General features: G+C 46.6%; 1 protein-coding gene across 17 annotated transcripts in view; it reads right to left on the reverse strand.

Annotated features, from left to right (window-relative positions):
* The window catches only part of Cacna1d (calcium voltage-gated channel subunit alpha1 D), a 302,791-nt gene that overhangs the window by 106,992 nt on the left and 168,175 nt on the right, over window positions 1–27,624 (reverse strand). For 12 of the 17 annotated variants that reach the window (XM_075988926.1, XM_075988927.1, XM_075988923.1 and 9 more), the window contains 4 exons: window positions 25,124–25,266; window positions 20,146–20,298; window positions 19,566–19,762; window positions 12,693–12,796 (listed from right to left, as the gene is read on the reverse strand). In XM_075988926.1, coding sequence (XP_075845041.1) covers window positions 12,693–12,796; window positions 19,566–19,762; window positions 20,146–20,298; window positions 25,124–25,266 — 597 coding nt within the window. Of the gene's footprint in view, window positions 1–12,692; window positions 12,797–13,336; window positions 13,441–19,565; window positions 19,763–20,145; window positions 20,299–25,123; window positions 25,267–27,624 lie in introns of all 17 variants that reach the window. The other 5 variants (XM_075988928.1, XM_075988925.1, XM_075988921.1 and 2 more) reach the window with 1 other exon arrangement.

The raw sequence follows: 27,624 nt of genomic DNA on the forward strand, positions 1-27,624 counted from the left end.
GTCGCCACATGCACCCTCATCCTTGCTGGGCTGGCTTGTCACTAACTCAGCCTTCTCTTCAACTTTCTAGCCCCTTCTGCGCCCTCTGGGATGCTGCCCCAGAGTGGCAAACTCTTCTGAGCCCTTAATCTGTTTCTAGAGAAACCCAAACACCCCTTAATGCCTGCTGCTCAGTCCTGTGGACCCTCCTTACAGTTTATATGTAGGAATAAAATTAACTTTTGTGTGCTGACATGGTATCCTCTTTATCTAGTCCATGTCAACAATAATGCCGTCTATGAATAGAAACACATTTTTCTCCTCCCAAGTCTACTGCATTTTATTTCCTTTTGCTTTAATGCACTGCCCAATACTCTCAGTTCAGTGCTGAACAGATGGGCTGATAGACTCAGCCACACCTTGCTTTGTCTAAGGAATAAAGTCGTTAGTCTTAAACATTAACCATGATGTCAGCTCCAGGTTTCTGTAGAGGATGACTTCCAGGCTGTAAACGTTCTTATGTAGTCGTCCTCGTTGGCTGAGAATGAACAGTGCTGCTGGAATAAACAGTCGGTGGTGCTTTCTGTGCTCAGCGTGAGGGTCACACAGACGCTCCTTCCCCTTATTCATGGGGTAAAACACACTGGGAATTTTTCCAAGAATGGACTCACTTTGCATCTTTTTCACTTAGTCTAAGATCTACAAAAGAAATGCTGCTTGCTAATGTTTGGAGACATTTGTATCTGAAGCCTGGAAGGCTACTGCTCCCGCGATTTTCCAAGTTTGGGTGTTTAGATTATTTTGCATTATCAGACAGGCATTCTTCTAGGAATGACAAAACTTCTCCTAAGCAGAAAGAGTCCGATGTAGGCTGCTGGGGTTCTTTGAAAGCTTTTATTCCTGTATTCTCTTTAAAAAGCAGATACAGTTGGTAGGGGATGTGCACACCTTTAATTCCAGTACTCAGATGGAATCTGAGTTTGAAGCCAGCCTGGTTTACATAATGAGTTCCAGGACAACCAGGACTACATAGTTAGATCCTATCTCAAAAGAATGGAACAAACAGACAGCTAGCCAGTTATAAAAATGCTTAGTAAACAGTTTTCAAAGAATTTACTCCCCTGCAAATTATTGAATATGTTGTCATAAAATTGTGTGCTCTGATCTCTTATCAACATTGGAATGTCTGTATTTTCTGTGGTGAGGTCTCTTATTACTACTGATTAGCTACTTTTTTTCTTTTTAAAATTATTTTTAGTTGGGTTTATTGCTTTCTCGAGCTTTTCAGAGTCCACGTTGTCTCCATCTGTTCTCGGGTTTGATGCTTTTGCCATCCTTCCTCCCTTTCTGCACTGGAAGGCACAATGGGTAGGGGCTACAGAATTGACACTTGCCTCCTGAGAGATGCAGGGGCAAGCTTCCCCCAGAATACAACCTTAGATGGATGTGCAAATGCTGGCATACAGAATTCAGTGTTAAAGTATCTTTCAAATGCTTCTGGTAGTTTAGATGATATTAGAGGCAGATATGTTCCATACTTAAGAGATTTTATAGGCAGGTTGTCGTTGATTTCTCTTTTAAAGCCATGAGAGTTAGAAAAATTTACTTTTTCATTGTTGTAGAATTTAATTTCTAAAAATTACATCTATTTGTTTATTGCTTATGTTGGAGTACATCCCATCCCGGGCTTCTGGAGGTCAGAGGACAACTTGTGGGTGTCAGTTCTTTCTTTCTACCACAGGGGTCCTGGGAAGTCAAACTCAGGTTGTCAGAATTGGTGACAAGTACCTGCTGTGTCATCTCCAGGCCCTAGAGAAACCTACTTTATTAAGAGTCAATCTCTAGAGATTTATTTTAAAAAACCCCATGCATTCTGCCCCCATGGACATGTGGGCACCACATGCACCCCTGGAGCTACAGACGCCAGAAGAAGGCATCAGATCCCCTTCGTCAGGGGTGCAAACAGCTATGAGCTGCCATGCTGGGAACTGAACCCAGGTCCTCCGGGAGAGCACCACATGCTCTTAATCACAGAGCCATCTCTCCAGCTCTGTTTTGCGATTCGGTGAAATCTGTTTGATAGCCATGACGTGGCTGTTCTGTTTGTTCTGGAAAAGAACAGTACATGGCGTTCTGATAAAGCCAGTCAGGTAATTAGTTGATAGTTATTGACCTAATTGTAATCTGGATACTAACTACACTTGCTGCTTGTCTTTATCCCCTTACCCTATCGGTTACGGACAAGAGAGCCTGACCAGCTTCACTCACATTTGTGGGCTCACCGATGTGATGTTTCTACTTACTTCTGACGGGTTGGCTTTCAGAACATTGTATCTGTTAATACAAACAAGCAGTGTGACTGCATCTTGTGAGCTGACCTGGTCAGCTCTTCTTCCTCTCCATCCCTGTCCCTCCATCCATTCGTCCCTCCCTTCTTCCCTTTCTGTCTCCCTCTTCTCTCTTCCCTATTGCTAAAGATGCTCCTTGTCATGAAGTCCTGTTGTCATGACATTTAATATTAACCTCACTCCTTTGGAGTCCGTATCAAATTTTATGGCGCCTTGCATCATCGCACAGTCTAGCCGTCTTTAATTAATGACTTTAATTAATGGCATGGTCACTTCCGCAGCACTGGGTTATTGACGAAGCAAGCTGTCCACCGTCTTGCTGTTTCATCTGTTTTGTTTGCTTTTTGTAAGTTCTCACGATATAGCTCCGAGCTTACAATCTTCTTGCCTCAGCCTAGAACGTCCAGCATGAGCCACTGTGCCTAGTGCTGCCTGCTTTTTGCGTGTACTGCACTTGCTTCATCCCAGTTCCTCCTCTCCTGACAGACTCTGGACAACTGACAGCTGCTCACTACCCCGCCTCATCTCCTCTACAGCTTGTGACCTTTTTATTTTTAAAATATTAAGAATCATAAGCATCCTTACATTAGCATGGCAATCCCTAATTCAGAGTTTCTCCAATGGATGTAATATTTTAAGGGTTTCACAACAAGATTCCCCTTAAGCCCCGCCCCCTGCTGCTCTGTGGTTCCCTTTGAGCCCATTATGCTCTCCACGGTAGCAGGACGCTACTTCTTACATTAAATGACGTCACTTCAAGAGATTTAGAAATGAGAAGAAACCCTTTCATCTTTCCATTTCTCATTTTGGGTGCTTATTTCTAAAGTATAGGTTTCTACTTAAAATTAATTTTCTTTTAGCATGAAGAGCTTCCTTTAACATTTCTTACAGTGTGGATATGATTTGTTGATCCATTTTCTTTACTTGTATTTAGAATCTTTTTTGCTTCATTTTACTTTTTTTGATGAGTAGTTTTGCTCCACAATTTTTTTCCAGCCCCCTTAACCATTTTTTCCTTGTTTTTTTCCAATATTGGGGCTTGAACCTTGGGGCTTTGCGCATGCCAAGCAAGCCCTCTTCCACTGACCTATACCTCCAAATCTTTTTCAGTTCCTTAAAAATGTCATTCCATTGAACAGTAGACTGTTTTTACTATGTCTGAAAGAGAAGTCAATGGATTTTATCTTATTCTAGCATGTAATGTACTTTTCCCTACCTAATTTTATCTGTGTACATAAGGGTGGGGGCCAGAGGGCATCCTTGGGGTCAATGCTCTCTCCCTAACTTCCTTTAAAGTATTATCTTTAACCTTTGGCCATCTGAATTTGATGTGCCTAGAACTGGTTTTCTTTCCCATTTAGCAAATTCATTTTATTTGCATGCACTGACTTCCCCGTCCTCTCTGTTAACTTCACATCCACCAGCTCGCCTTTTCTTGCCCTGCATATCTCTAAGTCTTCACTCGACTTTTCCCTCCAGTTCACAGTTATTCCCAGACCCGACGTGATTCCTGCGCTGATGTGTGCTATCCGTTTCTCTGGGGTGTGCACCGTTCCCTTCAATCTTGGACAGCTTTAAAGCAGTGACTTCAGAATCGATTACCTACTGATTGGATAAGTCTTAGCTATCACCTAAGATGCTACTGTCATCTCCTGATGCGTTTCTCTCGTCTTCCCTTGATTATGGGGTCTTCCCTGCTGCTTTTCACAATTTTTGACCATGAGATGAAATATACGGGGGAATTTTAATGAGTACAAATTTTTGTTTTGGCAAGGGTCTAATTTATTGGCCATTTGGCCTGGACCTATAGAAGCTTGATGTTTTATACTGAAAAGTGGCTTCCTGCCAATGCCTACCTTTCCTGAAACCTCGTCTCAAACACCACACATGTTCTTTAGGGTTTACTCAGTACAGCTGGCCAGAGGCCAGCTCTGAACTCTCCGGTAGCCGTTTTCTGGCAGGCTTCTGCGTATGATCGGCACACGATTGGCTAAGCACATGGCCACGGACGTCAGAGGAACTCTCTTCAGACTGCTGGAGCCCTTTCTCTGAAGATAACCCTTCACTACCCTGCCCTACGAATTCCAGCTGTCCCAGCAGCCCTGAACTACTCTTTGCCTCCTCAGCAAACGGACCGACAGGCTCTGTGAGCTTTGCCCTCCACAGCAGTTTTCCGAGTGTTTGTAGGCACGAAGCCAGGAAATTCTGGAGCTGTGGATCCCAATCCTGGGATGCTCGTTTCCATTTTCTGAAAACAGCCATGTTGTATTTTGTCCTGTTTAATACTTCTTTATGGTGAGCTATCCGCGCTGGTACCATTATACCTGGTGGCTGGAGGTGGCTTCCAGCAGCCTCAGGTTGGCCTCTTCCTGTCCCCTTTGCAATAAGTCCATTCAGATCACTGCAGCAATAATGTCTTTTATATGGAGATTTCCAGCATTTAACTAAGAAAGTTTTCAAACATTCATAAAAGATTATAGAATGAATACCCCCTATATGCCTACCAGCTGAATTCCACAAATAATATCTGCTGAATTTCCATTTCATAAATCTATGCCTCTCTCTAGATGATTGCCAAGTTATCCTCTCTCCTGCTACATTTTTAAAGGTATGCTGGAGGCATTCAAATATCACAATTTTTTTATAAAATTTAACTATCAATTCTACTTTTAAAAATTTTTTTGAAACAGGATTTCTCTGTGTAGCCCTGACTATCTTAGAACTCACTCTGTAGATCAGGCTGGCCTTAAACTGACAGAGATCCACCTGCCTCTGCCTCCCAAGTGCTGGGATTAAAGACATACACCACCGCTGCCCGGTTAAATCTCATCAATTCTTAAAATGAAAACCCAAGAAGAAACAACTGATGGACTGGAACAACGGAAAGTTCCAGATATGGTAGACGGCTATCTTTGTGTATACACCAAGTTCTACAACATCTGAGCCCCTAATGCAACTTTACCAGCCTGCATACGAACAATGAGCAGGAGAAAAAATCTGGCAGAACCTGGAAGTAACATCTCAGAAACAGACGTCAATATGTTTCTCACAAGAAGCCAAATTATTAAACTCATAAACATCCTTTTCATTGTAGGAGACTGTGAATGCCATCAACAGATAAGGAACACATGAAAATTATGGCTTTAATTTCAACTATGAAGGTATCACCAGTTTTGTGAGGAGCTGAGCCTGTGCATAAAAATCACAGCAATGAATTCTACTCCCCCAAGACTTGAGATCAACAGACTCAACAGTCTGTGCCGCAATACCGTCGCCCTCGGAAACCTTTTCCATCTCCTAAGCTGTATAAACAAGATGATCCCAGGTGGAGAGGAGATCGCTGATGGTGTGCTTTGGACACCGCTTTCCATGGGTCACATGAGGCCAGCAGTGCCTCCCAGGTCCTCAGAGGCCTTTGCTAGGTGTTTTCGAAGACAATGTGGTCAGGAGCAGATGACAGCCACAGCTGACAAGCAAATGCGCTCTACTCAATCTGTTTCTAGAGCCTGGCTGCTGTCCACTGCTGTTACCAGGGAGACAGACGTCAGCTTGATGGAACAAGCATCAGCGAAAACTTTCTCTTACCTCGTTTCCACTGATCCAACAGCCATTTCTATGGAAACAGCAGCTGCCAGCCAGCGGCAGAGAGGTTGCATTTACTTGTTAATGTCAGGTGTGGCTACCAGCCTGCACACTTCCGGGGACCATGGTGCTCATGGTACTAGGATTCCTTTGTCAACTATGCAACAAGGGAGCTCAGGGTCCAGAGAAGTTATAAATGTTTAGCTCTGTTCTTTAATAGAAAAGAGAAATTTCCATTTAAAGCCTAAATTGGGACTTAATTTCTTACTTTACCAGAGCCAAACCAAGGAGGCTCCGAAAGGACTGTGGCTCTTTCTGGTACCCCAACCTCAGTGTAAGTTCCACTCACATGACCTCAAGGAGGAGGAGGAGGACACCCCACTAAGAGGATGAGTTTTCCAGACAGCCTCAACCAAACAAAGTGAAACTATGCCAATTTCAGAGTCTTTTCCTTCAAGTGGCCCTCAGGGATTACCCTGGCATTTTGGAAGCCAGAAGAGCACTAATCACACTGAGAAGGGAAACATACCTAAGAGGTCTCAGTGAGGCATTCTCCACACCCCCTTCTAAGACAAGCTCTCACTCTGCAGCCCTGGTTGCATGTAACACACTATGTAGGGTCAGGTTGGCCTTGAATCCCCGTAGAGATTTTCCTGCCTCAGCCTCCTGAGTGCTGAGGTTAAAGGTGTGCGCCACCATTCATGATCAAGACTTAGACTTCCATGTGCCTTGTCAGTCATTTGCCAGAAGGGTTTTGCTGTCCGAGACATGGATTCTTACCAACTCAGTACATTACATTTCTCCTCTCCAGGATGGGATAACAGTTATCTCAGGACCTTGGTGCCATCCCTCTTTCCTAAGATGCAGATATACCAGAGGTGGGGACACCTGAGGGAATTCTGCTGCTCACTCTCTATCCCTACATCCCGGTAGGGAAAGTGAAGTTGTCATGAAAAATACGCAGCACGACTATTCCCAGAGCATATGTCTTTGCTCAGAAATAGCTGCAAGTGATACCTCCTCCTCCTGGAGCGCTCTGCCCCGCGAGCCAGTGTTTGAGAGACACCAGAGATTTCCTAGCTCCCAATGCCATGAATATAAATGGACCAGCCTGCCTCACCATGCTGCAAGCCTGACTCTATTCTGCCACAGCACAGCCTGCATATTCTCCGCTGTAGCGTGCCCCCCCCCCCACCACTTGCTCTGTAAACCATCAGTCTTTATCCGAGGAAGCCAAGGCTTCATGAAAGCAGCCAAGTTTTCCGTTTGCCTAGGCCTGATGGTTTGTGTGTTCAGAATAGAGTCTAGGAAGTGACTTTCAAAAAGATGAACTGTTTTGAAAATTGCCCTTGCTTTTTTTTTCCCCCCTCAATGTTTGCCTTACCCAGTTTGCCCCCAACCTCCTCAATTGAGATAAACAGGCCTGGTGGTGGCTAATCTCCATTGTCAACTTGACTGGGCTTGGACTGTTCAGCAGGTCAGTCTCTGGCCTGTCGGTGAGGGTATTCCCAGAAAAGCTTAATGGAGGAGGAAAGACATACCCTGAGTGAAGATGGCACTGTCCACAGGCTGGAGTCACAGACTAAATACAATGGAAAAAAGCAAGCCGAGTGCAGCGTTCAAATCTCTCTGCCTCCTGACACAGATGCAATGGAACCCGCTGCCTCACGCTCACTGCCAACCTGTCCCCATCACTGTTTATCCTCTCGAGACACAGGCCCAAACAGACCCTTCCTGCCCACGGTGCTTCTACCAGGCAATTTGTCACAACTACCAGGAAAGGAACCAGTATCGGCCTCTATTAGCAGCCAGTTCCATGTCTGATTTTGAGGGAAGGGTGGGACTTGGTAGATTTCAGTCTTACCAGAACAAAAGACACACACATACACACACACACAAACTTAATTTAGAGCCAAATGGTTTTGAAGTTACAGACACACAGGCTCAGTTTACTTTCAGTTTTATGTGCTGAAAGCGGGTTTATGAAGAACGTTTATTGCCTGACAACATACAAGGCCCGCTTCAGAAAAAATTATTTCAAATATTTTTGTGAGATGTCAGCAAAAGCCTTGAATTCCCAGAACCAGTGACAAATGACTTTAACCTATTATTTCAAGCAGGCCCGGGAGGGAGCTTACATAGTAATATATTTTAGACGACTGCCTTACAACATTTACATACTTATAGAATAAAACATTTAAACAGATTGTATAGCTTTGATTTCTCACTAATACAAACGTGTCTTGGCCAACCGCTATTATTAGCTGGCTTAGAAAGGCTGTCTTATTCCAGATCGCCTATGCGTTCTTCCCAGAGCCCGTCAGCTGCCCCAATGGGGTCTGCGTTCTGCAGTTCTCCGAAGGCTCCCTCCACAAAGTCGGGGGCAGCACTGGCTCCATGTGCGGACACCATAATGAGGAAAGTCAGCTCAGAGAGGGAAGGATTTGGCCCAAATCACACAAATGGCAAAAGGCAGAGAAGTCTCAAACTGCAGCTCTGTAAGCTGGGGTGCTTGAGCACTGCCTTTGGAAATGTCCTTCGCTGCCATTAATGAGGAGGAAAAGGAGCCCTCACCACATCCAATGCCAATAACAATGACTTTAGTCTGCGCACACTGACAAAGAACTCCTATGTCCCATGGTCATCTGCTGGTGCGGAGTGTGATGTATGTGCTGATGATAAATATTCTCTTAGGTTACATCCTGGGAAGTGCACAAACTCTCCTCTTAAGAGTTTCCACAGAGCCCCCTGGGCTGCCTCTGCTTTACCAGGGATGGGGTTGGAGTGTGGAAGAAGATCTATGAACTGAAGATAAGGATATCCTAGATGAGTAAAGGCTGGGAAAGCCTTCCTCACACCGTTCTATATTCACGCTGTGAGGCAGGAGCAAGGCAGGCTTATTTCTGAAGTAGAGACTAAAGATCAGAGTGACCAAAACCCATCGTGAACACGGGACCTGGGTAAGGCCAGATCTGGTGTTCCTTGAGATTTCAGAAGCCTAAGAAGTCTCTCTTGAGCACAGAGGTGTGCAGATGGCAGGTGGGTGCTGAAGTAGATAAGCAGGCTACTGCCCATGAGTACCAATGTCCCCTGGAGAATTCCATGGCAACTCTATGAGACCAGGCACTGGGGTTCCACATACACTGAGCATACACTTGAGAGGGTCAAGATGTAAGGGAACAGCCTTACAAGTGAGCAGACCCCAAGCTGCTAAAGAGCCAGAGGGAGAAGATGAGAGACAGCAACCACACAGACGTTAGACCTAAGGGAGGCAGTCATTTCAGTTCTCCGCCCATCATGGGATCCCTTCAAGGACAACCAAATAAGGCGTGGCCTTACAGTTCCAGGCCGCTCCAGCTCTTCCCAAGGGGCACCATCAGCAGCAGAGATGGTGCCGTCCGCAACCGTGCTCACACAGCATGCAGCTCACCTTAGAGAAGCAAACAAAACGAAACCAACAGCATTTTCAGAGACCCAGCCTTCAAATGCCTTTAAAATGTGCAAACCCAAAACCAACCGTGTAGATTAAGATCCAATGGGATGCCATGGCTGTAGGCAAAGGAAGGAGCCACAGACGCATAAGCAGATATTTAAGAAGGGTTAACATCCAGGCATCCTGGTGAATGCTTGCCTTCGCAGCACTCTGAAGGCAGAGGCAGGAGAATAGCCACCAGTGTGAGGTAAGGATGTACTGAACAATGAGATGCTGTTTCAAACACACACACACACACACACACGCATGCACACGCATGCGTGCACGCACACACACCACACACACTAAAACAAGCAAGCAAACAAACAAAAGGGTTCAATGTCAGACACATCTGGTGTCACTGTCACTAGTGAGGCCACATTAGAATGGCATAATGCATGAGGTCTTGACTGACCTATGATGGGATGCTCGGAACCCAGAGCTTTTGAGATCACATGCTAGTCTGAAAATCTCTTACGGTTGGGCCACAGAAATGTCTTCTGGCCTTTTGTGTCCTTCTGGCTCTATAACCCCTCTAATATTAAAGCAACGATTCTAAATTTGCTTTAACAATAGCAACAAAAAATACAAATGGATAACAAGAGGGCACAGGCAGGCAGATTAGTACAGGAGCCCTCAGAGGTGGTGAGGTGGGGGAGGCTGGAGGAGCCAGAGAGTTTCCACTTGAAGCCCCCCCCCCCCGGCTCTCCCAGCTATAGTGCTTGCTGTACAGCTTGGGCTACAGCCTGGGCCTGAGACTGGAGCCTGCATCTTAGACACCCTGGCACCCCAGGCCTCAGGCCCAGAGCCAGGCCCTCATCAGGAATGGGGAGGATGCTAGCCAAAGAGCTTTGCAGACGCAGCTCTGATGCCACCCAGAGCCTGCCTCAGCATTTCTTACCCAAGTGGCTTGGGGGGTACAGAGGTAGAGGAGGGAGTGTGCATCCCCTGGGGGTCTGAGCACAGTGTGAGCTGACAGCTAAAAGCACCAGGAAGTCTTAGGCTTGCTTTTTAACACCGAAACATCATCTGGTCTCTCCTTCCTCGTTTTCATTTAATATAAAAACAATGCCTTTCAAAAACTTGCTATTTTCCTTCAAGATATGTTCCAGTAAACTGTTTGTTTGGTGGGGATGTGTGCTTTTTTAAACCCTCTAGTTTTGGGATCCTCCTACAAGGCTTCACGTTGAACCCATGTCATGATAATGGGAAGCCCCTGCCCCCATCTTCTGTTTTTAGCTTTTTTAAAACACCTCACGATTTGGCTGGCTTGTATCTCTGCTCCATCATGCCGGGGCAACAGTTCCTGCCCAGAGAGGGGGAACTAAAGATAAGGCACGTCACTGGCACTGTTAAAATTAGTGGTTTCCATGGCCTCCGTCAGTTGAGTTGGGTTCAGGAGACATGGGGCGCCAAGGAACTCACGAACACAGCTGCAGCTGATGGCCTTGTATGGGGAGTTCCTGTGGCAACGCTTCTGCAACTAGAACGGCCACTCTCACCACACTGACCCCAACTTCAGGCCACCAGAGGCTCCAAAGGAAGAAGGCCTTGTAGCTGGACATGAAGGCTCACACTTTTAATCTCAGTGTTCAGAAGGGCTCGATAGTGAGTTCTACACTAACCTGAGCTACAGAGTTAAGACCTTGTTTCAAAAATGAAAAAAAAAGAAAAGAAAAGAAAAAGAAAATCAAATGAGTGATAAAGTCAGGGCAGACGGCCTTTTAAAGTTCGCAGTCTGTAGAAGGGAGTTGAGGTGGGTGCTGGGTGCTCTCCTCCCAGTCAGTCCCCACTCCTTGCTCCTCTCACAGGTGGAGGGAGGCACTGCTTCAGAGCCTCTTCTAGATAAGGGACTTTCATGACTGTGTTTCATGACACAGAACTGACTACACTCAATTCATGGCAAAACAGGTCTGGAGGAACACAAAGAAACGGGTCCAGACAGATAAGTGGGCTCTGCCTTCTGCTCTGAAAAAGACAGTATCTCCAAAAATTGAGATAAAGCTCACTCTACTAACTCAGCAACATGATGACATCGTGTCCCGAGATACAGCCTCTGAAAGAGCAAGATAAAGCAAGTGAGTAGATAAACTCACTTGGGATGAAGTCCATCAGTGTGATTACCTGAGAACTTCTGGGCTCAATGCAGTGGCTAGGGCCAGAGGGGGGGTATGGGTGCCTTCTAGGCTGCTCAGGGCAATGGCTGTATGCTGGAACTGGTGTGTGTGTGCTGTGGTTGGTGTTGTTGTTTTTGAGTTAAAAATTGGCTATTTAAAAAAATCCTTAAAATTTCAAATTGTACAGACTATAAATATTATATGTCTAATTATTAAGACAAAGCATTTTTAAAATGCTTGTTTAAAATTGAATAAATTCTCAATTAGATATTTTACCTAAGTTATATTTTAAGTATAAAGCAACAATACAGATAGAACTAAATAAGTAAGACTCTAATGATGAGGAACCCACAGTATTTTCCATGCCAAAATCCATCTCCCACTTATCCAAATGCTTTTGAGAGAGCTCCCAGACCACTTTGATGGCAGTGCTCCACTTTCTGGGGTACCTCAGAGATGTTGAGATTCACATCTGCTCACGGGAGCTTTGGAATATCATCTCCCACCCCTGTGGGGCACAGCCTACGGCCCAAGGCTCTTCCCAAGCCTATCTCCCCTGAATGGAGGGTAAATACAGAGATAGGCATTAAACAAAATGAAGTTTTAAAATGGTGACCAAATGATGGGGACAATAAGGGCATGGGGAGCATGTGTGTAAACGCTGAGCATCATTCTGTATTAAGGAAAGATGAAAGCTGAATCAGACGCATAACTCACATGGTGACAGCAGGGACAAGTCGAGCCAAAGGGTCCCAACCCCAGGAAGGTGGGCTTTTTATGTACTAACGCTGGGTATTTACATACTAGCCTAGGCTTGCGCACAAGCTCTGAAACTGCACTCTTCACAATACAGTGACTAGAGAAGGCCAGGCCATGTACTCGGGAGTGAAACCCATGGGAGACCACAGTCCCTCCCTGGGGGAGGCCAAGGCTAGGTCACCTTTCTCTTGCTGTAATTCACCTCTAAGGGAAACTATTTTCCTAAGTTAACAGGGCTTGGCAAGCGTCAGAAACACAGAATCTCACAGACAGATACAGGCAGGAAGAATCACAGTTCAACCCAGAAGCAGCACACAGAGGGAACACCAGAGTCCAAAGGCATGCAGAGAAGCCAGCGGGGAGCAGCTGGGAGACAGGCAGGGCTGCCCCCCTTGTGGCAGCGAGAGGATGTGCAACACGGATCCAACTGCTTACCCACTAAGGACACCAAGAACCAGGTTAAGGACGAAGAATGAGCCAAGGATGATCAGACTAACAAAATACACCCAAGGCCATTCCCATCCTATCGCATCATTTACCTGTAAAATGTAAGGAGATCAGTTATCAGTTATCCGTTTACTAAAAGAACAGAGCCTCGGTTGCAGCTGCAGGACCACTCAGGGCTTTGACTGAAGGTCAGCGTTGTAAGGAAAGGGCTTGGAGGAGCTGGGGTGGATGGGGCTCCCTGCGCAGTTTTCCTCAGGACAGGGAGGCTGAAGTCTTCAGGAAGGGACTTTCTAAAGTCAGCCTAGACCACTCATTTAGCTAGTTTTGTGCCAATTAATGGACACTGTATTTGGATCCAGACCAAGAAAGCAATTATAAATGTATCTCATTTTAGGACAGACAAAGGGCCAAGCAAGGGAAATTATTTAAATCCCAAGCAACAATACTGATTAATTAATTTCTGGTCAATAATCTCTCCATGGCAGAAAAGAGCTTGGTCTGGGGAGCCCCGCCAGAAGAGAAAGCAATACAAAGGGACTGGTACGCACCCACTGACCCCTCCAGCAAAGGCTGTGTGGTCTTGGCAGCTGTCCCCAGGACTCTGCTTTCAAGATGAAAGAGATGTGGCTTACCCGCTCAATACACCAAGTACAAGATTTAGTACGAAAAATGACCCAAAGATGACGAGACTGACAAAATATACCCAGGGCAATTCAAATCCCATAGCATCATTCATCTGTAAGAAACAAGATAGGCTCACAGGAGCGGGTTAACGGAGGAATCTAATAAGGAGAGAGGGTCACGTTAGAGAGAACATTCTATACATGGAACTAAACATTTCCTTAAGACTGAACTCAGAGACAACAACTGTTGGCAGACATTCATCACACATTCCCAACACACACAGACACACAAGCATGCCTGCACACACCAGACAAGACTCATGGAGGCCTCGGGCCACACAGCAGGGCCTGGTTCCAGGTAGGGAAATGAGCTGAGATCCAGCTCCATCTCAAGACCCTGTCTTGCTAAGAAGCTTCCAGGGGAAGGCTCAGTAGAAGGGAGAGCGAGTGCTATCCCGGATCCTCATGGCTGTTCCACCCCAGGAGTTAGCCCTAACCGCTTTTAAAATTTGGTGGAAAAGTCTTAATTATAGAGTCAAACCTGTAACATGTGACTCTATAAACTCCTTAAAAAAACCCCAAAAAACAAAAAACAAGAAAACAAAAAACTAGCTGGGCATGGTGGCACATGTCTTTGATCCAACACCCGGGAGACAGATGGATCCCTGTAGTTCAAGGTCAGCCTCATCTACACTGGGAGTTCCAACCAGTCACCTATACAGGGAGACCCGCTCTCAAAATAAATAAATATATCTCCAACAACTACTGTCTATTCGAAGGTAATCCTGTCCATCTAACCAAGGATGCCTGGCTCTCCTCACTTTTGGATTATCTGCAGCCTGTGAACACAGAACCACTAAATAAACTTGGAACCAAGAAAGCATTTCCAAAGTCAATAGTTGTCAGTGTTCAGGATACTCTGGGACCGGGCTTCTTTCTCAGCTGCACCCAGTAAAAGAACCTGGCTTTAATTGCAATTTGCCTCACCCTGACTCTGTGACCTAACAGGTGTTCTAAAGGCAGGACCCGGCCAGAGAAGCGACCGACTACTTGGAAGAATTCAACTGCCCGCTCAGGCATGGCCTCCTTGTCAGAAATGGTTTGGAAGTGAGCAGCCTGCACAGAGCTGTGTGAGGGGTCACAGCTGGATGGAACTTTCCAGCAGTACAGGTCAGTGTTCCACGGGACAGACGCCTCGCTGAGAAAGGAGATGCTCCGATGTTACCGATCAGGTAACAGGCCCTGCTCTGCAGAAGCACCCTGAATCTTCAGCCAGTCGATAATCCAGACAGGCCGAGTGCTCTTCCTGTCATGGGCAAACCTTAGGGTTTTTAAGCTCTGTGCCCTTTTGCCCATGATCTGTTTCCAGGTTTCAGCTTAACAGAAAGCGGTTCATGCATCTCAGAGTGTTTGCCTCATGCAGAAGCCAAACAGGAAAAGGGAACAGAAAAAACAGAAAAACCTAACATCTGTTGTTGAAATCTAGGGAGAGGGCATTAACTCCCTTATGAAACACCTGTTTGGCCGCATGAAAACCGATGCGTTTAATAGAACCCCTATCCATCTGCACATCGGCAATTAGAGGAATGAATGAGCCAGGGCTATGGCTCCAATTGTTGATCTAATTAAGTTGGATAAACTAATTTCAGCAGGAAGGCAGAGGGTAATTCTTCCAAAGCAACTACACCACCAAACTTATTTAAAAACCCACATGCGGGGTGGGGGGGGGTGGTGGTAAGGCTGCCTGGAGTGGCAGAGTTTCAGCCTTGAATCTCCTAGCCTCTGCCAGAGCAGGGTGTGTACGAGGCAGAGGAGAGCGAGCCAGTGCACGGCTCTCAGTAGACACCTTACTCTTGAGACTGGCAAAGTCTGCTGACCAGGCCATCTCCTCACCTGCCCTCCTCAGGCCTGGTGGCATTCGAGTAAGGCTTTGGTGACAGCTGCAAAGGGAACATCTCATTTAAAGAAATTAAGATGCCTTTGAATGTCTTGGGAGTAGGGACTTTGCAGACTTGCGTCTTCTCAAATCAATGTCACCCAGGACAGCTGAGGAGGACTGAGGGAGGCAGGAGCTAAACACAGACAACTGGAGCATCTTCTCTCTCTGCCAGAAGAGACGAAACTGAAGCGCCCAGGCCAGGCTTTTCTCCCCACACACCTGCTGCAGAACTGAGTTCTTAAAGCTCATCATACACAGAAGGGGGGCAATTCACAATTTCTGGGCTGGTCCCCGCATCACAGACACACTATGTGCCCCAGGCTTTGTCTGCATCTTCTTCATCAACAATGGGGACACCACCATGAGGGAAAGAACTTCGATTTATATTAATTTTTAAAGTATTTATGTCAGTCTCATCATAGATGGCCACAGGCCACCCAAGCCAATTTTCTATTTCACTTCAGTTTTCTCTTATTTTAAAGGCTTAAGTGCCCATGGATGCCTTGAATTAAAGGAAAGCAAGAAGGCTTTTTGGTTTTTCCAACTCTCAGAAACAGCTGGAGAGCCTTAGAGCATAGACTGTGGGAAAGGCAAGTCTTGGCTGCTTGGGCATAGAAGAATTTCCCAGGTGCTTTGATGGACAGGTGCTGTCAGGTCGGGTACTGTTAACTAAGGTCTGTCAGCCAGCACGTCCACAGTCCACATCCGTGTACACCCCTGAGGAAAAAGCTTGGTGCTAACACAAGAGGCCATGGGGACTCATACAGCGCTCTCCTAAAACCAATGCTTTGCTATTAATTTCCTACATTTCAAGCATCTCCTCTGGAGTAAACAGACAAAATCAAAGTTGAAGGAAAAAGATCACGTCTACAAGATGCTAATTGTGCAGCTGTAAACAAGGGCACCAAAGCCCCGAGGGATCCAGAACCTGCCTTGTCCAGCACTTTCTCTGTGCTGCACCACCATCTCTATGGACATCTGCGTGAGCTGAACAGCACTTTAAATATGTTTGTGGGGCTCAGTTTATGGAGAGTCTACAATACATTTCCCCGGCAGCAGCTCATCATCCCAAAGGCGCACATCTCCAAATAGCTCTGCTCCAGGTGTGCCTTTGAGCAAGTCCCTTTCCATCCCTGCCAGACATTTGCCAGAAACTCTTGAGAATTAGGACCTTAGTGCACCGGAGAACACAGACTAAAGAGAAACTTGTCTAGATACGAAGACTTGGTCCACCATACACAAAATCCTAAACTTTGAGAAGTTTGTTTGCAATTGATATTTAAAACTGAATCTCCTTTCTCTTCCCAGCCCACCTACACCAGTGAAGCAGGCAGTGGGCTCGGTCTGGTGAGCTCAGGGTGGCAACAGTCATGTGTATTTTTTGAGCACTCACTTTCGGCCAGGCTTTGTGCTGAACAGAGATGTTCTATTCTAGGACACAGCTGTGTGGCTTCCAGCTGACTGTGGCCCATAAAATACTGGGAAAGTTTAGTTCCTTGGCTCCTGCCTATCTTTATGATGAGCTAATAAATGCCATCAACAAGTGATTAAAAATAATCCTGACGTGTTTCAGACAGTAAGGTCTTAAAGAACACTCTGGAAGACATTACTCAGCTGCCCCCTAGTGTTACAGAAGGGTCCATAAACCACTGGTAAGTGGAAGAATAATAAGGAAAGCCTACTGGGTTCCAGTCAAGGCCAGCTGACCCTCAACTGTGATCTGAAGGCTGAATCCACCTTTCTTTTTATATGATTCTCAAAAGCTAAAAATTGGCTTCATGTTTTCACATGGTTGTGTCCATGGGGAAAGTGGGAAGGAGAAGATGAGGTATGAAAGGCACAGGGAAACTGGTGTTTCTGGGTGCAGGGTGTTTTCTCTTCCTCTGCCACGTGCTCCTCAAAGTGTCTCTGACCGCAGCACAGTCGCTGTGAGAGAACCGATGTGCAAAAATGTAAATAAACTGCAAAACTGTCCATTAGTCAAGGCATGTTGGATCGGCAGCTAGCAATTCACCATGAAAACAGAGAGAAGACATGACCGAGGCAGTCACAAGACTTTTAACTTAAGAAAAAAATTCTCTCCTGTTTGGGGCAGGGAAAAGCAGAGCTTGGGGCTTTTGCGGATGATGTGTTCTACTTATCAGCCATTGCAGGGGACGTTGGGACTGAGGTTTTGCTCTGCTTGGGAGCTACAGTTTAGGAGACAGGAGTGAAGGTCAACACTTCACCCAACCCTGGAGCTCAGTGGCTGGCAAAGCCCAGCATTCCTCTCCATGAGAAGGTACTGCGTGTGGATATAACTAACATTTGTGTCTATAGATACACGTACACATGTGCGCACACATACACACACATACACACACACACACACACACACACACACACTCCTACAAAAATCAGGAAAATGGACGAAGGACAAACAAGATACAACAAGTTGGTGACTCTCATTCTCCACTTAGCAGAATATACAGTTGACCCGGAGTATCTGCAGAGAGCAGCCACAGCCAAAGCACCTCAAGCCCTTTAGATAAAACAGCACAGTATTTGCATATGGCCTATATCCATATACCCCCATATACATATTGTTTAGGGAATAAATACAAAACAAGTCTGGACACATTCAATTAGGATTTTTTCCCCCTGAATTATTTTCAATCGGCATTTGGTTCAATCTTCAATCAGACGTGGATTGAACCTAAGGATGGAGGATCTGCAGATACGGAGGGCCAGCTGTACAGAACTGCCTATAATCCCACAAGCATAGTGGTCACCGGTGAAGGGAAGCAAACCCATGGCTACGCATCAGATGGTGCGTTCTCTGATGGGAGAGAGTGATAGGAAACGTGCCAAATTCAGGATTTAGGAGCTAACAGAAGCTGCTTGCTTCTCCTTTTCTAAACCTTTTAACCAAGAAGCTGCCTATTCAAGAAATACTATTAATTTCCTCTAAACCAGTGGTTCTCAACCTTCCTGACACTGTGACCCTTTAATACAGCGGTTCCCAGCCTTCCTAATGCTGCGACCCTTTAATACAGTGGTTCCCAGCCTTCCTAATGCTGCGACCCTTTAATACAGCGGTTCCCAGCCTTCCTAATGCTGCGACCCTTTAATACAGTCGTCCCCAGCCTTCCTAACGCTGCGACTCTTTAATACAGTGGTTCCCAGCCTTCCTAACGCTGCGACCCTTTAATACAGTGGTTCCCAGCCTTCCTAACGCTGTGACCCTTTAATACAGTGGTTCCCAGCCTTCCTAATGCTGCGACCCTTTAAGACAGTGGTTCCCAGCCTTCCTAATTCTGCAACACTTTAATGCAGTTCCTCATGTTGTGTCCCACCACCACAAAATCATTTCCTTGCTATTTCATAACTGTAATTTTGCTAGTTATGAATTATAATTTATATATCTGATATTCAATCCCTCCCAAGGGGTTGTGATCCACAGGTTGAGAACCACTTCTCCAATTAACTATTGGAGTATTAGTTTGACAAATTTAGATTTGGGCTTAAAATCTATATACTTTTATATTTTCCAGAAACGCATCTACTATGCAGTAAAAAAAAACATTTCTAAATTTCTGTGAGCTTTAAAAGCTCTGCCTATACACAGTCACTGGGGGAAATGGCTGCTGTACTTTATTTATAGCCAGCCCTCCCGGCTCTGGCAGGAATGAGAGAAATCGGACCCTAGTCACCAAGAGGTTAGTCACCTGTGGGAGGGTCAACCAGCCCTCTGTCTTGCCCTACCATCTCTGCTAGGGGTCTTTGGCTCAGAAAGAGTGCAGTAGAGGCAGGACTTGTGCTGGCCCGGCTGACACTGATGCCGGGGATACGAGAAGCCAGTGGAAAGGAGAACAACTGATGGTCATAAAGCTGTGGATGCAGGAAAGGGGCCTGGCTGTGTTCCCTGCCTTCCCTTTAGGGTCTGGCTCAATAACTGCCTTTACATGTGGACTGGGAATCCAGGAACTGCTTCCTCGGGAAGTGTTGCTCTAGCTCTCAGAGTTGTGTCAGGACAGCCCTGGCCTCCAGAGTTCCCAGAGGGCTTAGCGGGCAGGAGCAACTACAGTTAATAACAAGACCCCAAGCGATGCTGGGGAGGTGGAGGACTAGAGGCCAGGAGCTAAGCTATGCAGTAGCTTTCTAGTGCTGGGGAATTCCCCTGGAGCAGGAGGAGGGGGCTCACCAAGTGAAGAGCGGGCCTAGGTCGGCTTCCCTTCCCAAAGAACTGACCCCCAGGGCTCCGTGCTCAGCTGCTCTCACAAGGGAACAGCATGCCCTGAACGCCCCTGAGCTGCTTACCCAGTAGAGCACATCTGTCCAGCCCTCCATGGTGATACACTGGAACACAGTGAGCATGGCAAAGGCAAAGTTATCAAAGTTAGTGATGCCTCCATTGGGGCCAACCCAGCCACTCCTACATTCCGTGCCATTGGCGGTACACTGGCGTCCATTCCCTGAGAACGCACATGGAGCTGGGTCCTCTTCAGCTACGATATCTACAGGGAAGGAAGGAAGAGGAGGACAGTTCAAAAGACGAGCACCAGGACTCCACTCAAGCCTGGAAAACCAGACATGGGCACCTTTGCTGCCTCACTCAGAACATTCCCCTGCCAGTGGAATTCAGCTTCTTCTAGACACCTACCACTCCCCACCCTGCCCACACATTCGCGGGCCTTTCCTGGGCTTACAGGATGGAGTTACCTGCTTTACCCTGAGCAAGTCCCCATCTTTATCTGCAATCAGGATGGAAAAGGAGAACAGATTCCCTCCACAACTCACACACGCGGAGAGAATAGATGGGAATAAAAGGCTCAGGAGACCCCCACCCCCAAACCAAAAATGCTTTCATGTTTGGGTAATAATTACTGTCACTACTCACCTGAGTCAGCAAAAAAACATGTTTTGTGCATTTTTCCAATAAAAAGTTCCAATCCTATAATAGCATAGATGATAATTACAAATAATACCAAAAGGGCTATGTGAAGGAGGGGGACCATGGCTTTTATAATGGAGTTCAGAACAACTTGTAAACCTAGAAGAGAAAAAAAATCCATTTGTGAGTTTAGGGAGCCACTTCAAATGTATCACAAATATAATCCTCAATGATGCTTGCTCTATTTACGGCATAGAGTAATAAAATGTAGAGATATTTCAAAGCTGTTGATTAATAATACTAAGCCTGGATATGAGATGAGATAAAAAGGGACTCTTAAAGATCACTTAATCCAACTCCTTCACTAGACAGATGTGAAGAATGAATGCCCAGAAAGGAGTAGCTAGTAATAAAATCATTTATTCACTTACATACTTTTTTTTTATTCCATTTAACAGACCACCCAAATATGCAAAATACAGAGGATAGTGCTTTGGATAATGTAAAGATGAATTACACAAACCTCCCTCAAAGAGGTTATAGTCTAGAAGGAAGTAAAAGGATTTAACACGAACTACTCTCAGGTAGTATGCAAACACTGTATGAGAAACAGCAAACAAAAAATCAAAGAGGCACAAAAGTGCTGCCTCTGAGCAGGGTGAGGGCAGAGGATCCAAAGAAGGTTCCCACTGGTCTGGGCCTGAAGACAGATCGTCACAGGCAGGCCTTGGCAGAAAACCCAACACAGAAGCAAGCAGTGTACAGTGTGAGCTGGGGTGGGTTTGTCATCACAGCTAGTCATAAAGGCCTTCAGCAACGTGGTCACAGCATGCGGTGCTGCATTTGGGATTGGGTTTGGACTCAGACCTGAGTTCACTGGCAGAAGTTGTCTCGGAGTTTGCAAATGGACAGAAATAAGCTCAGAAGGCAGGGAAATGGCTCGAGAGAGGTGGGGACACAGCAGGAGGGGGCCTGACTCCAACTACAGGCTAGAATGAAGAAAGGGAGCCTCAGGGGCGCTCCCGTGATCTCGTGCAGGCTGTCCTCCAGCACCCCAAGGAGAAGAAATCCCTTTAAGTGTTCTCAAGGCAGTCCCTCTAGGATGGAGGGTGTTAAGCAGGGACAGTAGGAGGCCGAGAGTGGGTTTGAGAAGGTCGGGGTTCAATATTCGGTATAACATCAGGGTGCAGGTGGGTTTGAGAGGTGAGAGCCTCAATAGAGCTGCGGTGCAGGGACAGATGCCAGGGAAGACAGACTGGGAACAGACAGAGGGAAGGGAAAGAGGACCCAGAGCCCACACTAGAACCGGGCTTCCTGGCTCAGTGTTCAGCATCTTGCACTCTTCCCACCGCCCAAGCATCAGCTTCTATATGGGCGCCTCATTCCTTTTCTTTTCTTCCCCTTCTTATTCTTCCAACATTTATTCAAAGACAGAAAGAAGAACAGAAGAAACTGATCTCCTTAGAGTTAAAACACAGCAGCAGCCGCAATAAGCCAAGAAAGAGAGAAGCAACCCTAGCCGTTACAGCCACCTGTCTCCCCCGGTAAGTGCACATGAAAAAAGTGGGGGGCAGGAGAGGAGGCTGACAAGGGGTCTTCAAGACCAGCAAGACCATGTCTCCCCTAAACCTTCTTTGCTGCTAAAACTCTAGGCCCATCCTTAAATGTTCAAATGGGTTCTTTTGAAAATAAGACGAACGAGATGATTCTTAAGTTTTTTGTCTATTGCAGGCAATAAATGGAGTGGGGGGAGCATTGGCTTCCCATGTACATGGACAGAATTTCTTGGCTGCTATTCTGATATTTCTTTTCTACTTTTCTGTTTTTAGACACGGGCAAGGCCATTGTAAAGCACCTAAGAATTATCTCTTAAACCCCACTGCAGTGAGCCATTTGTCTCAGGGATGTGGTTATATTTAGTGTAACTACTATGTGGTTATGTTTAGTGTAACTACTATGTGGTTATGTTTAGTGTAACTACTATGTGGTTATGTTTAGTGTAACTACTATGTGGTTATGTTTAGTGTAACTACTATGTGGTTATGTTTAGTGTAACTACTATGTGGTTATGTTTAGTGTAACTACTATGTGGTTATGTTTAGTGTAACTACTATGTGGTTATGTTTAGTGTAACTACTATGTGGTTATGTTTAGTGTAACCACTGCATTTCAGATCGGCCAGACTTTGGAGCTCATATCGAGTTGTATCACAAACTGAGCACACATGCTTTCATTACATCCAGCTCCCTGGGACATAATCACATGTGCAGTGTGAAGGCCTGGGAAGGCTGCCATGCCAAGGCAGGGAACCCAGGACTGTCCCCTTGTGGCTTCTCATCAGCTGTGAGAGTTCAAAAGGTTTCACTGAGTTTCTCCAAAAGATGGTGGGAACTGGCCGGAGGGTCTCCAGTGTGCTTTCCCATCTTTATGGTCTTGGATTCTAGTTTTGTTCTTTCTTTTGTTTAGGATAGTGTCTCACTATAATGCCTTGGCTGTCCTGGAACTCACTCTGTAGACCAGGGTGGCCTCAAACTCACTGCGATCTGCCTTCCTCTGCCTCCGGAGTGTTGGGATTAGTGTGTGCACCACACACCTCGTCCTTCCTCTGCCTCCCTAGTGCTGGTGTTAATGTGTGCACCACACACCTCTTGCTCTTAGATTCTGATAAACATTTTCTAGATAATAGAATGTAGGTGGGCAAAAGTCCACAGATCTCTCTCTCTCTCTCTCTCTCTCTCTCTCTCTCTCTCTCTCTCTCTCTCTCTCACACACACACACACACATAAATATAATTTTAAATAATATTTTTTTAATGTGCTAGTGAGATAGCTCCACAGGTAAATGAGTTTGCTGCCACTGATAACCTGAGTCAGAGTAAAAGGAAAGAAATATCCTGCAAGGTCTCTTCCAGCCTTCATAATGTGTGCCATGGCACACATGCATGAGCCTGTGTGCATCTGTGTGTGTATACACAAAAAATGTAATAAAATTTAAAAAGTAGTTCCACATGACCCAACTGTGCCCCTGTGGAACACAGTTATCTTTCCCTTAATGATTATCTACTGTACACACAAAAATTAAATTCTGTGCAACAGCCTCAGTCTTCAGGAGGGCAAAGGCAATGCTTGCTTTGAAAGGACAGCTAAACATTCCTGAGTATCTTCAATGATTTCAGGAGCTGGAGGAGAAATCACCAAGTCCAGAGCTGAAAATAACATGGCCTGCGAGTCCCAGTTCCTCTCTCCAAACCCATTCGGATCTGAGGAAAATGTTCCTGACACAGTCAGCTAAAATATGGGCTGAAGGTTGGGCCTCAATTCTCTCTAGTGATCCGTGGAAGAGAAAGGACACAGACCACCACAAACCTCACATAGTCTTGTGTCTTTGCAGGAAGGAAGAGCAGAAACTGTTTTGTAGTGCTTGTGGAACACTAACGCTTCTGTAGAAACCTCCTTAGCCAAGGAGCCAAGGCCAAGCCAGACCAGTGCCGAGAGTTTTCCCTGGCAGGGGCTGCTCATGTACACACGAGACACAGTTCCGTGTCTGCACGCAGCACACGCCACAGCCAGGCTGGCCTGTCATTTGCTCTTTAGGAGAAAAGGGCTGTCATGGTTACTTTGAAATTAGATTAAGCTGTGACAACTAAATCAGAAAGAGCATATTTGCTCGCTGAGCCCTTCACTTCATCACGTTACACTTAACAGTGCCAGCCACTGCCAAGGTATTTCTGTTTCTCTCAATTGCTTCCAGGCAGTTCTGCGGTTTTTGACTTGCACTGATCTTTTTCAATGAAAATAAATGAACCATCTGGAAAAATAAGTACACTTAAAACACCACTTCCTACATTTTAAATGTTAAATTTGGAAATGTAGCGGTTTTTTTTTCCAGAGGTGTTTGGTGCGTTCTGAGTGCCTAAGGTTTAATAAAAAAACTTCCTGAAGACAGGCTGGGAGGAGAAGAGCCAGTGTTCCGATGGTGGTGTGAGCTGTGGAAAGCAGCTGTATTCAGCAGCCCTATATCCTTGGTTCCCGCTGAGTGGTCCACCTCCCAGAAGCACCGATGCCAGGATAGGTATGCCAGGACAGGTATGCCAGGACAGGTATGAGGGCGTCGACACTCTCGAGGCCCCAGAAAATGCAGTCCTACCAAGTGGGAAGCTGATGAGGCGAAGGCTAGGCAGGCTTCTTAAGGAGGGAGCTTCCCTCTGCAGCCCAGAGGACAGAGTCAGAGGCAAGCGGGGCCAGGCCCTGACTGACGTGGTAGGGTCTACTAGAAGGCACCAGTCTGTTTCACACTCCTGCTAGGGTCTTCCTTCAGGGTCTGGTGGGGTTCTTATGCCACCATCACGCAGGGTAGTGCTGTGCTTTCCACCCAGGTATGGAGACTGCCACGCTCATCCCTCTTCTCGGAGAGGGACAGGTGTCATTGCTAGTGGGGCCAACTGGAGTTCCAGGAGCCCAGCCCTGCCTGTTTCTTCCACTCAGAGCCCCCCAACTTCAATACTGATACTTCTAGGTGACAGACTTGGGAGTAAGGAAGAAAAGCCCAGGATACTATTGGAGTGTAGAACTAGACAGGACACCGAGGTCAGAAGCCCAGGATACTATTGGAGTGTAGAACTAGACAGGACACCAGAGATCAGAAGCCCAGGATACTATTGGAGTGTAGAACTAGACAGGACACCGAGGTCAGAAGCCCAGGATACTATTGGAGTGCAGAACTAGACAGGACACCGAGGTCAGAAGCCCACTGCCACCCAGCCTCTCTTTGTGAAAAGACTTTGAAAAGTAGATGGCAATAAACACCCTGTCCCTCTTTCAGGAATGTCCCAGAGAGCCACCGTGATGGTGAGCAAGTCCTCCAGCATCAAGGAAGGGCCACTGTTGCTGAGGCCCCACCTCAGAGCACACTCTTCCTGATCCTCAGACCCACCCAACAGGGAAGAAGCAGTACTTCTGAGGGGTAGGAAGCAAAATGTGCTTACTGGGTACTCCTGATACAAGTCGAAGTGGTCTTAACACTCGGAAGGCACGGAGGGCTTTGACATCAAAGCCTCCTGATTTGCCACTAGAGTGGTTCCCGCCTTCTGTTTCTTTGGTTAATTGTTCCAAAATGACACTAAACAATCTGGAAGAGGAAGAGAGAAACGCGTTAGCCTGTCATCCAGGTAGGTAAAACAGCATGACATTAGTGGTTATTTTAACAAGGGCTATTTCTGGGCAAAGGCTAACTAAATAAAAGGCAGCTAAACAAAGGCGAGAACCTGGCCATGGGACCCTAGCCTGCTCTGCTGACCTGAAGGGCCCCTGATGGATGCCACCAAAGCAACCAGAAGCAGGGACTCATTGAGAACAAAGGGCATTGCAACAATGGCAAAGGTCTTGGTAGTCAGGGCTTGCGAGCCTGAATTGTATGCTAAGCACTTCACATCTGCCACCATGCTCGCCCTCACAAAAGCTTTCTCCTCTAGCATTATCAAGACCCCTTTACATATGTGTTGACAGGAAAGGCTCATCTGCCTGTGGCTGAGCCACCAGTGCCAGGCTAACATTTGAATCCAGAGACTGTGGCCGAGGAGGATAAGATGTAGGTTCCATGAGGGCAGTGTGTTTTCATCTGTTCATTTTGTCTGTTTCAGGCTTGGTTCCTAAAACAGTTCCTGACACATACAAAGCACCCGAGAAATGTCCGGAGGAGGAAATAGATGGGTAACTTCAAAGTCCTGCATCTTAACGTGTTACACCGCTCCCTGCGCAGACACTGACACGCGCCACCTGCAGCCTCCCTGGGGTGTTTGTCAAAACAATATGGACCACAGATAGATGCCAAGGAGCTACGGTGTGCAAAGGCTAAAAGAGGTATCTGAGGGAAGGCATCAATACTACCATTTTCTCTTCTGGAACGTGAGTAATGTTACATCTGGCAGCAATGATAAGTTTTTTTCCCCGACTCTCAGAAGGTTTTCTGGATATCACTATTTTTGGACAATCTCGTTTGACAGTTACTTTTGCTTTTTTAAAATAAATATTTTTTCTTTGGAATGGCTGCTCATTTTTTTTTCAGAGTAAATATAAATTTGCTCATTGCAAACAGCATTACCTCTTGCCCATCAAATTGTGGGAATGACTGGCCCAGCAACAAAGAAAAGGTTTTTAAAGTTTAATTAGCAGCCCAAACAGAAATCCTGCCCCCTCCTTGACAGGCCTCTGGGTCACCAAGATACTAGGTCCATAAAACACAGGGTGGTCTGATTGCTGGCCTGATTGGGCACAGCTCTGTCACTCCAGGACAAACGTTGTAATAACAGAACAGCGAAGGCTGATGGGGCGCTAGCTTGAGTTGCCGCTGGGGAAACTGATCAAGGTAGGACAGGATTCTTAGTATGTTTGCTTTTAAAAATTACTGTAAACTCCTGCAGCAAGGCTAATGCTAAAAAGAATCTCTCTTCCAAAAACCAAGTTCATAGCTTCAGAGAAAACAAGTAACAGGAAGAAGGGCAAACTTCAAACCCTGCAAGTGTGGAGAGCAGGAATGTTCAACCCAAATGGTTAGAAAAACAACTTCTGCAGGTGGTGCCTGAGGCCTGCTCCCCAGCACAGGGTGCCTGAGGAGTGCTCCCCAGCAAGGGTGCCTGAGGAGTGCTCCCCAGCACAGGGTGGCTGAGGAGTGCTCCCTGCACAGGGTGACTGAGAAGTGCTCCCTGCACGGGTACCTGAGGCCTGCTCCCCAGCACAGGATGACTGAGAAGTGCTCCCTGCACGGGGTGGCTGAAGGGTGCTCCCCAGCACAGGGTGACTGAGAAGTGCTCCCTGCACGGGGGGCTGAGGCCTGCTCCCCAGCACAGGGTGACTGAGAAGTGCTCCCTGCACGGGGTGACTGAGAAGTGCTCCCCAGCACATGGTGACTGAGAAGTGCTCCCTGCACGGGTGCCTGAGGCCTGCTCCCCAGCACATGGTGACTGAGAAGTGCTCCCTGCACGGGGTGGCTGAGGCCTGCTCCCCAGCACAGGGTGACTGAGAAGTGCTCCCCAGCACAGGGTGACTGAGAAGTGCTCCCAGAATGGGGTGACTGAGGAGTGCTCCTCAGATGGGGTGCCTGAAAACTGTTCCCCGCATGGGGTGGCTAAGAAATGCTCCCCACATGGTGGCTGAGGAATGCTCCCCACACAGGGTGACTGAGGAGTGCTCCCCACACAGGGTGACTGAGGAGTGCTCCCTGTACGGGGTGACTGAGGAGTGCTCCCCGTACAGGGTGACTGAGGACTGATCCCATGCACTGGAGTTTTGCAATATGAACCTTAGAGTCATTACACTCGTTCTTCAACAGCGTTCATGAAAACAGGTGACTAGTGTCTCTGCTACTAAAGAGGCCGAGGCAGAGGGAAGCCCGCTGCCACTTGTAGCTGGCATGAGCTATGAAGCTCTCTTCTCCAGGGCTCAGTTTCCCTCTCAGTAAAATGAGAAAACTTCAGAATCTCAGAGCTCT

The sequence above is a fragment of the Microtus pennsylvanicus genome, chromosome 10, assembly GCF_037038515.1.
Source record: "Microtus pennsylvanicus isolate mMicPen1 chromosome 10, mMicPen1.hap1, whole genome shotgun sequence".
NCBI classification, from domain to species: Eukaryota; Metazoa; Chordata; class Mammalia; order Rodentia; family Cricetidae; genus Microtus; species Microtus pennsylvanicus.